The sequence below is a fragment of the Impatiens glandulifera genome, chromosome 4, assembly GCF_907164915.1.
Source record: "Impatiens glandulifera chromosome 4, dImpGla2.1, whole genome shotgun sequence".
NCBI classification, from domain to species: Eukaryota; Viridiplantae; Streptophyta; class Magnoliopsida; order Ericales; family Balsaminaceae; genus Impatiens; species Impatiens glandulifera.
The window spans coordinates 5,687,217-5,699,605 of NC_061865.1; the positions used below are offsets into that span (position 1 = coordinate 5,687,217).

At 33.6% G+C, this 12,389-nt stretch overlaps 1 protein-coding gene across 2 annotated transcripts; it reads left to right on the forward strand.

The window, feature by feature from the left end:
* The first annotated feature begins 1,053 nt into the window (after positions 1-1,053).
* LOC124933646 (protein SEMI-ROLLED LEAF 2-like) lies at positions 1,054-11,763 on the forward strand. Of its 2 annotated transcripts, none has more exons than XM_047474080.1 (20): positions 1,054-1,256; positions 1,439-1,755; positions 2,863-2,937; positions 3,243-3,358; positions 3,685-3,799; positions 3,933-4,061; positions 4,658-4,705; positions 5,452-5,642; positions 5,741-5,937; positions 6,015-6,307; positions 6,466-6,615; positions 6,711-7,139; positions 7,408-7,557; positions 8,550-8,625; positions 9,224-9,351; positions 9,464-9,646; positions 9,974-10,099; positions 10,209-10,334; positions 10,649-10,879; positions 11,283-11,763. In XM_047474080.1, the coding sequence occupies exons 2-20, from the start codon at positions 1,609-1,611 to the stop codon at positions 11,454-11,456; spliced, it is 3,084 nt and encodes a 1,027-aa protein (XP_047330036.1). In that variant the 5' UTR covers positions 1,054-1,256; positions 1,439-1,608; the 3' UTR covers positions 11,457-11,763. The 2 variants fall into 2 exon arrangements, with proteins under 2 accessions (XP_047330036.1, XP_047330035.1); XM_047474079.1 differs by having other exon boundaries at positions 1,055-1,256; positions 9,968-10,099.
* The last annotated feature ends 626 nt before the right edge of the window (positions 11,764-12,389 follow it).

Here is a 12,389-nt window from a genome sequence, read left to right on the forward strand (position 1 = left end):
AATTTTAAAATCTGCAGGTGAAGGTGGAGATAGAGCAAGTGATTAATGAAACATTCGATATCTCCGACTTCAATGTGACTGAGAGAGTGTCGATATCTCCGACTTCAATGTGACTAAGAGAGTGTTCGGGCCCCAACGACATATGACGGTGATGGGTATGGGGTCAGACGTGCGGCCAACGCGTTTTCACGGGAATCGACGGAGGGGAAACAATTCACATCAAGGCAAACAGTCACTATGGGAGGTGAACGAAAAACTTCAGGAGCAGATCGATGAACTCACCAATAATCAAGTGATAATGCTAGTAGAATTAGCGACATATTGCATTTATATTACCACAGTTTCAGAATCAACCATCACCCCAAGTTAGTACGTTTTAGTAGATGTTTTTTTCATGCATTAAATACATTTTGGATTAGTTTATCGTGTTTGGAGTAAGTACATTTTGGATTAGTTCATCATGTTTGTAATAAGTATTGATTGAGAATTTTGGAAATGTAATGAATTTTTTGTTTATGAATCGTATTGTATTTCTTTTGGTTTGCTGATAAAATGTTAAGGTTATGTAAAAAACAGATAGACTATTAAATTTTTATTCAGAGGAAATACCAAAATATTTGATGAAATCTATCGGCATTCCCCTATTTACACTTTGCCGACAAATTTAAACAAATCTTTCGGTAAATCCTGTACCGAAAGATTTCAACAAATCTTTCGATATTTCCCATAGTTATACTTTGCCGAAAGATTTGTTGAAATTTTTCGACAAAGCCAAAATTTTCGGTAAATGATTTGTCGAAAGATTTCAATATATCTTTCAGTACATCAACAAATCTTTATGCTAAACAGGCTATTCGGTTTTTAACTGTTATCATCCAATTCAAAGTTCGATGCCCATTTAGTATAAATTATCCAAATTCAACTCTAAATAAGAATTGAAAAAAAAAAAAAGCAATTCCGTCATCTTTAAATGGCCTAAAATAAATATACAGAGATAGTTGTCGTGTACATGATGATCAAGTCATTAATGGCAGGCCTCCGGCCAATTGGTATTCATTTCCTCAAATATAGAGACAGTTGTATTTGTATACGATACATATTTAGAGAGAGAAAGGCGAGAGAGAGAGAGAAAGAGAAGGAAGAGAAATTTTCTATTTTCACGGTGGAAGGGAATGCACAGGAGTTTCTTTGCATGGTTGAAAAGTTTTGACGACTCTTTCCAGCCTCCGGTCTGCTGTGACAGGCACCGGTTGAAGGTAAACGAAGTTTTTCATATGAAAATTCATCTCGCATAGTTTGATTTCATCAAAAACCTACTTCTCCCGATTGAATCCAATGTTATTCGCTGTTTCTCGTTTTCTCAGTTTAGGAATTGCAATTCTCAAACGTAGAATTGAAATTACAAGTTCTGATAGGTTCTTATTGTTGATCTATGTAGGCTGGTCACGCAACCTGAATATTACTAGCAAATTGTTGACTCTCTATATATGCTTTCCTTTCCCTTCTCATTTCTGCGTTTCAGAAATTTGTGAGAAAAACAAGAAGGGAAAGAAAGTACACAAGTTTTTCAAGGATTATTAGATACTATTTTGTTAGATTGGATTGAAAATGGCTGATATCTCGGGAGTGATCTCGAGGCAAGTTTTACCAGCATGTGGAGGCCTTTGTTTCTTCTGCCCTGGGATGAGGGCGCGATCTAGGCAGCCTGTCAAACGTTATAAGAAGTTGATCTCCGATATCTTCCCTAAATCACAGGTTAGTTTTCATAATCTTGGTTGGATGTCGAATTTACTAGCTAACTTTCTTTCTTTATTTCTGGATTTTAATGGCTAATTGAAGAATGTGTGTTCATATAACCGATTGAATCATTCTTTTTCTTCTGTCTTGTGATTTTGTTGATTTACCTAAATCCTAGTTACAATCTATTATCCTAGGAACAGTTACACGGGCAATTAGATTTACTTTTTTTTGAAAGAAATGCCAACTCTTATATCATAAAAAGTTCACAAGTTACAAATGAGGGAAAGAAAAGAGAGAAATCTCGTGAGATTTCTTAATGGTCTAACCATTGTACTGCATCTTAAGAATGTTGTTAACTCCTAGTAAACACTTTGTAGGCTTAGTCTCATCAGAACCATATAACATTTCAATAAATCATTCTAAATCACCTTTTCCCTTAAAAAAAGGGTTAAAGCTTGTCACAAACTGCCACACATTGTATGGATACAATACTATTTCATTACACACAAGCAACAATCCAATGAGCGGGAGTAAAGGGGAAGGAAGAAAGAAATGATGGAGAATGAAGAGGCTTCGGGCAAAATGCCAGATAACCTCCAATGATGAAGATTACAGTACAATAAAGATAAATGATAAACCAAAAACTATCAAGAAGTAAAACAATATCCAACACCAAGCATCTCAACTTTCACAATAACAACCACAAAATCCTATCCGAGATGCATCAAATCTTAATCCAAACCACAAAGAAAAATCTCCGGACTAGATCCTCGCAATCATTCATCGACATTGAAATTCTAATCTTTTGATATGATAGTAATCTAATCTTTCATTCAGTATTTTTCTTTTCTGGTCGTGTAATCCATGAAACTACCTTGCGTTCATCTCTTTAATATACAAGTTGACCTTTTTCAAAAATAAATAAATTGTCACGCGTTATCTAACTCAATCACACTTTTTATACCAAGTGCAATCAAAGTCACTTTTACTTTTACAATTTTGCGATTGTGACAACATACCATATACCAAAAAGGCTAAATGTTTTCCCACAATGTGTTGTTTGATATTTCATGTGCATTTATATTGCAATTTTTAATTTTCATTCTTCCTCCTCCGTTACAGGACGAAGAACCAAATGATAGAAAGATTGGTAAACTTTGTGAATATGCTGCCAGAAACCCTTTACGGATTCCAAAGGTGCAGTATTTTCATGTACATTCTTTACATATGATAAATTTATTTTCTTTATTCATATTATTGTAGTAAATATGAAGTGGTTTAAATAGTAGGTACTTGAATATATTTGTTATTACGAGTTTTGAAGATTTTCTTTGTCCTTTAAACTATGGAACTTGTTTCAATGCTGTTAGCAATATTTGATCTAGTCTTAAAGTCTCAAACAAAGCAACTGACTTGTGAATTTTCTAGCCTGCTTGTTTCTAGCTGTAGCTCAATTATTAAGTAATGTTTACTTTTAACAACAGTTGCAATGTATTTAACAGATCACAAATACATTGGAGCAAAGGTGCTACAAGGAACTCAGAAATGAGAACTATCGATCCGCAAAAACTGTCTTGTTGATTTATAGGAAGTTATTGAATACTTGCAAGGAGCAACTGTGAGTCCATTCTTACATGCATATCATCTGGATGTCAGTTGAAATTCTACCATCTGTGAAGCTTGCAAATTTCATGAAAAACATTGTTGTAGATTTAGTTTTATAGTATTAAATATTTCTAGATACTTGATTTAATCTATCCTAGGCCATGAGAAGGTTTTCATACTGCACTTCAAAGGACTCTTTATCTTTCAGCTTTCATTCTTCATTTTTAAATGAAATAGAGGTCCACATGCAGTGTTATAACAATGTTCTGAGAGTTTTCCCCAAAAAACAATGATCCGAGATACATATATCTGATTTTACTCTCTGATTTCATTGAACAGACCTCTCTTTGCAAGTAGCTTACTGAGTGTCATACAAACTCTTCTAGAGCAGACAAGCCAGGATGATATGCAAATTACAGGATGCCTGACACTTCTTGATTTTGTGAATTGTCAGGTTAGAATTGTTAAATGACCACTAATTATTACTGAGTTTCCATTGTATCAGAAAATTGTGGTATGCTGGAGATTGATATATGATTTTGTGGACTAGTGGAATATCTTTTCATATTCTTGAGTGGCATTTGCAGAAAGATGCCACATACATGTTTAACTTAGAAGCATTTATTCCAAAACTCTGCCAACTAGCTTTAGAAGTTGGGGATGATGAGAGAGCAATGCAAATTCGTTCTTCTGGACTCCAAGCCATTGCTTCCATGGTAATTATTAAATGTAAAGTTCTCATTTTTTCTTCTTTCTGAAACTGATTCTCATCTGTATTTTCATCACTTCATCTGAACAATGTATTAAGTTTGAAGTTTCTTGTTTCCTTAATCTAGTTTTTCCTCCTATGGGTCATGCAGCTCATCCAACTCGTGAAATAGTGTTTTATGTTTTTGTTATATGTGCTTAGACTGGAAAGAAAATGAAAAAAAAAATAATCTACCAATAAAATCAGCTAATGGTTGGAGTGAGTGAACATTGGTTCTTTGGTCTCATGATACCAGTGCATGCAGTTGAATGTAGAAATTGGATTAAATGAGATAGTGAAGTAAAATGAAACTCTGGTGCATGCATTTTCAAATCTCAATGAAGAATAATTGAAATTAACCTTTGTTTTGAGTGAAGCTTTTGGTTCTTTAAAGATGCTTATATCATGTGGATTTAATGATGTAATTTTTCTGGTGATGCATCAAAATGCTTGCATGTTTACGAAGACCTGCAGTAAAATATCTTTGTCCATTTGTTCCTCCATAATAGCTCTTTATACCATTTATGTCAGTTCTTCTTAACACACAATTTTACTGGTACGCAGGTTTGGTTCATGGGCCAAAACTCTCATGTTTCGGCTGAATTTGATAATGTAAGCAAAAGTTTTCCATGAACCTATTTATTACTTTAGAACTTCTTTTCCTTCAAACATAAGGCTTGTGTTTTGTTTGCTAATGTATGCAATCGTTTTTTTTTGTGGGGTGGAGGGGGAAGACCAGGGACTTATTTTTTTAATAAATGAAAAACATAGTTACTTACAAAATAGGAAGAAGAAAGAAAAGATACCCAACATGCTTCGGTAGCATTAAGCTGTCTCTTTAAAATATAACGAATTTTCTTACGTGTTAATTATTCGTTGTTTAAGGTCAACGACAAAATCATTTACATAAACCCAAATAAAAAGCAATAAACTTAACATATATGAATAGAAAAATGCTAAATAGGCCTAGGCTAAAGATTATAAGAAAGGCAACACCCAGGAATCTTCTCATAATATCCCAAACAACACTTGTGAACTTGGATTATGTAGGGCCGATAAGTCTTAAGTCAGTCTCCATACTCCATTCTTTGCACAAAAAAAGCCAATTAGTATGATTGAATGTGTATTTTCTCCAGCTTCTACCTTGTAAATGGAAGCATGTTACAATCAATTTCTACATTTGTTCTTCCGCTTTTCTTGCTCTTCCGAACATTCTTTCATTTCCTTCAGTCCATATTTTGTAGACAATTGCAGCAAAATAAAAATTTAGATGCTGGAATATAAACTATTAGCTTTGGAAATGTTTTATGCATTTCAGATCAACAAATTCTGACAATAGCAGTTTTTTTGTGGATCAGATTGTTTCTACAATATTGGAAAATTATGGGGGATCTGGTAAAGACTCAAAGGTTTCAGAAAATGCCAATCAGAGCAATTGGGTAGATGAAGTTCAGAAGATTGAGGGTTATGTTTCTCCTTCACCAGAGATAGGGAGAGTTCCTTCATGGGATATGATATTGAATGAGAAAGGCGAAATAAATATGACAGTGTAATAACTCAAAGAAGTGCCATCTGGATTATTGGACTTACTTAGACTTAGAACTATTTTTTCTTAGCTTACATGTTAGTTTCAATTCATTTACACAGGGAATATGCACATAACCCGCTCTTTTGGTCGAGGGTATGCCTGCATAACATGGCCAAGCTGGCCAAGGAGGCAACGATTATGCGACGTGTGCTTGAATCAGTTTTCCGCTACTTTGACAATGGAAATTTATGGCCTCTTAAGAATGGTCTTGCTTTTCCCGTTCTTAAGGACTTGCAGTTTTTAATGGATGATTCTGGTATTTATTCAGTTTCTTAAGATTATTTGCATTCTATTATACTTAATGCTGACATTTGTTTGTTTGGTCTTCTGCAGGGGAAAGTGCACATTTTCTGATATCAATTTTGGTCAAGCATCTTGACCACAAAAATGTTCTAAAACAACCAGATATGCAGCTCGACATAATTGAAGTCTCCACAGCTCTTGCTCGACAAACCACTATTCATTCTACAGTAGCCATGATAAGTGCAATAACCGACCTAATGCGGCATTTACGGAAAAGCGTACACTGCTCTCTTGATGATGCAAATTTAGGATCTGATGTAATCAAATGGAACAGGAAATTTAGGGAACTGGTGGATGAGTGTCTTGTAGAAATATCTCACAAGGTAAAATTTATTTTCCTTATTCCTGCTATTTGAAAGTTGAAACCCATGTTTCACACTTATGAGCTTCTGACTGCATTGGTAGTATAATAATTAGTTGCCAATGGATAATACTATGTAATTTTGACACGATGAAAAAGTAAATTGCCATTAATAAGCAGGTTGGAGATGCAGGGCCTGTCATTGATACCATGGCTGTCATGTTGGAGAACATCTCAACCATTACAGTCATTTCAAGGACAACTATTTCTGCTGTTTATCGAACTGCTCAAATTGTAGCTGCCATGCCAAATTTATCTTATAAGAACAAGGCATGCAAGCAGATGTTTTTTGTACTAAATCTTGCATTACTTTAATTTTCTCTGTTTCTTCTGAACTCATTGGATCACATATCTGTCCTACCTAGGCATTTCCTGAGGCTTTGTATTACCAGTTGCTCACTGCAATGGTCCATCCAGATCATGAAACGCGTATAGGAGCACACCGCATTTTCTCTGTAGTTCTTGTACCTGCTTCATTTCATCCTAGGACAGGCTCAGCAAATGTTGAATCCAAGAATGCTTCTGATCTAGCAAGAACACTCTCTAGAACGGTCTCTGTCTTCTCTTCATCTGCAGCTCTTTTCAGGAAGCTAAGAAATGACAGGTCTTCATCCAGGGGAGGTGGTAGTCTGGACAACAATGATAAAGTTGCAAGGGAGGAACACCAAAATAACAACAGTGGTGTTCTTAACAGGATCAAATCCACATACAGTCGGGTTTATACTTCCAAAAATGCATCTGCACCTCTAAATGATGAGGGAGATTGTGCAGATGATTCTTCAAATAAAGAATCGGTAGGTTTTTCAATAGCTCTGCCACTTCTATTACCTCATCTAATTTAATCCAAGGAATCTATAGTTCAAGACTCCAGGAAATATCTCATCTAATTTAATCCACATTACCTTTGTCATCTTAAGATATACTTGTGATGTTATATTGATATTTTTGTGGGACATATTGCCTTCTCTAATTGTTTAGTTCACTTGTATCTGAATTTGTTTTTTGTTACTTCTGAAGCAAGCTTGTGCTAGTTTTGTTTTTTTGTTGTTGTTTTGATAACAGGAAATTTCTTCTCTTAGGCTAAGTAGTCGCCAGATCAGCCTCCTGCTTTCATCAATGTGGGCCCAATCCATCTCACCTACGAATGTACCTGAAAATTTTGAAGCAATTGCTCATACATACAGCTTAGTATTGCTCTTCTCTCGATCCAAGGTAATAATATGTTATTATTAGATAAAAGTCTTTCTATGTCTGAGATAATCAAATGAGTTTTTTTTATGGCTGTCTCACGTCTACTTATATTGTTTCTTGACTGGAAAAGATATTTTTTATGGGTATCTGACATCTTCATCGGGAACTGTTTGTATAACAGAATTATTTAGCTTCTTTGTACATTCTTCTGGTTAAGCTCGGGACCTTTTTGTTCTATGAATTTGTTTGAATTCAGTTATAGGAATCTGTAATGGTAGTACTAATAGTAGTATAAGGATAATATGGGTATTTAGTAGAGTAAGTTAGTCTGTTAATGAGTTAATAGCTTATAAATAGTGGAGTATGTAATATTTGGAGTAATGAATGAAATAGTTATTGAATCTGGTTTATCTCTCTGGATTAGGCCATTCTTAGTCTCACCTACATTTCTTCTAAAAATCCTAGATCTCTAGGTGGTACGCAACAAAATCTTGTCCTAATTCTATTTTTTGTGTCATACTACAAGCCATCAAGGTTTATAGGTAAAGTAGTTGAACCTTTATTCCAGTGCAAGACTCAATTTCTTGAAGTTTTCCAAAAAGTAAATAAAAAATTGGCAGTCTCTTCCCAATCTTCTCTCAAACTCCAGTTAACGCGAGCATGCAGATCATAATATATTGGACATTGAGTTTTCGAGGCCGAACATAATAGCTAATGGGATCATGAGTAGGTATTTGTAGGTGTTAATTAGAGAAGGTATGGATAACTCGAAAAAGGTTTTGGAGGGAAGATAATGACTCACATGATGCCCCCTTTTTTTGTTGCCCTTTTGATGTATAGTCAGTTAGATTATAGTGCTTTCTCTTGTGATATACTCGGACTGTTAGGATTTCAGTTTCTGTCATTTCGTAAGTACTGCTAGGCTTTTCTTAAATTATATTTTTAGTTAATGTAATGTTCTATTTGACCTTGAAATTCTCTTTTCGCCTTACCAAGTTAAGTCCTCTTTGCAGCATTCCAGCCAAAAAAACCTAGTTAGAAGCTTCCAGTTAGCATTTTCGCTGTGGAACATTTCTCTCTCAGAAGGAGGTTGGTTGGCATCTTATTTTCTTATTGTTATTGTTCTTTTTGTAATATAGATGGAATTTATCTGGCTTTTTCCTGCTTGTATTTTATTCTTCCCTGATTGATTGTTGAAGATACCAATAGAAAAGTGTTAGTCTCTATTATCATCTTATGAACAATTCATATATCAAAGTATGAAAAATAGAAATTTGATGAATTTAACTTGTCTACTTATGATCTAAGATGCTGATATTGTAATAGAGCAATAGCTAAGAAGTTCTTCCTTGGTCCCATTTTGAAATACGAAATGTGTTTTGCACACTGTAAGAAAAAAAGTAAAGAAAAGGAATCTTCAAATGTTATGAAGAAGATTTCCCAAAATATTTTAACCCCTCCCTACCTTTACATGATAAACTCCAATTTGCAAAAGGGTAAATGATATCTATGTCAAGTAAAATGGGACATCATAAAAAGTAGTAAATATCATATAGAATGGGACTTTTGAGAAAACTAGCCTATGTAAGCTTTCTTTCTTGTTGATCTAAATATCACACAAATGTTCTAATAGAAATGGAGATCAATATTGACAATTTTTTTTTTTTACTTTTTCTTGTTTTGTCAGGAACACTACCACCATCACGTCGCAAATCCCTCTATACCTTGGCAACATCTTTGATCATCTTTTCATCAAAAGCATTCAATATTGCACCTCTTGTTCAATGTGCGAAAACAGCACTTTCAGATAAAGTGGTAGGATACTTCCATTTTCATTTCTCCTTGTTTGTCTTATGTGAATTTTCCTTCGTGCTGTATCAAATACCATTTCATATTTTCCTTATTATGTATTATGTTTGTTTCTCAGGTGGATCCGTTTCTGCAATTGGTTGATGAATGCAAGTTACAAGCAGTTAAAGGGCCTGAACAACCTAGGATCCTTTATGGATCCAAAGAGGATGATATTTGTGCTTCAAAAGTTCTTCTTGAAATAAAAGCCACTGCCAGTCAGAGAAGAGAGACCTTTGTGTCTATGATTTTAAACAATTTGGTTAGTTCTTCTAAAGTATACCTTTATATCGGAGGTTGCTTAATGTAGGTTTTTTTATTTTTATATAATCCGTATTTTTTTAAGAAAAAATACCTTGTTTGATGAAAAAGTGGATTATTTTTGTTAAATTAAGTATTTAATATTGTAAAATGTTATAGAGTAAAGTTATAGTATTTTAGTTGATGACTTGAATTATTTGATTGATGATGTGAGATAATCCGTCATCAAACAAGGCCTTGATTATTCAAGCTGCGACTCTCTGATTAAACAATAGCCATTGTCCAAAAGCTTTGCAATGACATGAAAGTTTTTGTTTTGCAGTCTCAGTCTTCACTCACAAGGGAAGAGTTGCTAACAGAATTCTTACCCGATGAAGGGTGCCCACTAGGAACACAGTTCATGGAACCTCCACGAAGAGTACAATTTAATTTAGATGATAATAGATCTATGGAGGTACATTTTCTTTTTGGTGACTAATAACTTATTCCTTATCCTGTGAATTTGAGTATTTGTTTTTCGAAACAAGATAGAGATGATATATGATTGTTGTTTCACTTTGCAGAGCAATGCAACATTTACAAACGATGATGATGGAATTCCAGATTCATTTGCAAATCAATCCAAGAACAAGTTACATCTATCCACTTCGACAACCAATCTTTTGAGTGTCAATCAACTTCTTGAATCAGTATGTTAGCCAAGTGTTCAATTTCCAAGCTTCCATCACTTCAATGAGTACTGGAGAAAGCATAAATTAAGATCACGAGGAATTAAGAGTCTTGAACTTAGAGATTGAGGTCCACCTTGATTCAAAGGGATCGGGAAAATCCTGTGGTCTAAAAAAAGGGAAAAAAAGATCGGGATCCAGAAACAAAAAATTAATTGTTTTCAAATGTGCCATTTTTTTTTCTTTCTAGTTTTTCTTGTCAATTTTAGAGTTTCTTATAGATTTCTGGTGTTGTGTTTGCAATTCAATGCAAGACTAACCCGTTTATGTATTAGGTTTTGGAGACTGCACATCAAGTTGGCAGAATTTCGGTCTCAAACTCAGGTGACGTGTCTTACAAGGAGATGGCGGGTCATTGTGAGGCCCTTCTGATGGGAAAACAACAGAAAATGTCCTATTTGATGAACAACCAACAAAGGCAGGAAACAATGTGGACGGAAAACTTAAAAGTTATTGAAGAAGAAACGAATCTCCCCCATGCTCATATAGCCGGGCCTTTCCAAGAGGTATATACTTCCATTATATATAGCAGCTGAGACAACTAATGTGTCTTAGATAGATATGCTGCATGAAATGACTTGAAAAACTAAAATATCTTTTAACCTAGACCTACTAATATTAAGCCAATTCAGATTCATGCCCATTGTGAATCCATCTTAGTTTTGATTCTGAATTACCATAATGTTTCACATAACTTGTTTGATCTTGGGTTATTTGGAGAAAATCGAGTTATGAATTAAAAATCCTGTTCGATGAAAAGATGGATTATTTCGGTTAAAATACTAACTTTATTTGAAATTTGTAGATTTTTATTTTGTCAAGAAGCATTCATTATTTAATTTCTTTCTCATTTGACTAATCTCACTCTTATGAACTATGCTGGAATTTACTGACATTGTGAAAACACAGGAAAAACACGCAGACAATCCTTTCTTATATCAAGATCCAAGCTTGGGCATAAATAAACCGACAAATCTTCCAATGATGCCATTGATGTGCAGAGCAGAGTACAATCATCATCCTACATTTACGCTACCAGTGTCGAGCCCATTCGATAACTTCTTGAAAGCTGCTGGCTGTTAAATTTCAAAGGAAGTCCCTTAATCTAGCTGAAGAGGTTTTTTAGCAATCGACGCTCGAGAAGAAAATGGTTATAATTGTCAAGAACAACATCTGCTTCCATAATAGGATTTGATTGAAAATAGATCTTGTCAAATCGATTATTTGATTTATTTATTATGTTTCCTTACTTTATAAAACATATTCTTTTCGTTTTGGAAACTTACTGCTTGTACTAAAGATGAAGTAAAATCGCATGAGTTTATATAACATTATTGTCGCGATTGAGGCATGGAATAAGGTTTGAAGAGTGGTTTCCTTTTCGGGTTTATTAACATATTTTATGTAGATATTGATTAGGTGTATTGTAGAACTTTAGGATCCTCATGATGTATACATCAGTTTTTCCTTTTTTGTTTGTGTTCTTTTTTTATATATATTTGCTTCATTTGTTAACACCTTAGTCAAGTTAGACATGTATATGTATAAAGATCATTTGAAAACTGAATTATTTAGAAGGTACCTAAAAATATAAACATTTATCTGAGAAAGCTAAGCAATTATTTATATGTATTTTATTTTAATTAGAATTTATTCTATTCAGAAAGCTAAACAATTATAAGTTAATATCTCTCAATTTCTCATTATAAAAAGTTCATAATGAATTATAATAAATAATTTTCCAATAATTAAATTAATTTTATTTAGAGGTATTAGTTCGATTGAAATGTATAACAAAATTAATTGTTAGTTTTGATTTCGTCGATTAGAAAATTAATTTTATTTGTTTCACAAAAATTATTATGAAATAATATGAAGTTACCATTTAACTAGATATTGTTTCATTAATTTATCGTAACAAAAAAATCAACAACTCAAAATAATAAGTAACATAAAATATAACAATAATAAAATTTATATAAATTGATTTAATATAATTTTTTTTTTTAAACTTAT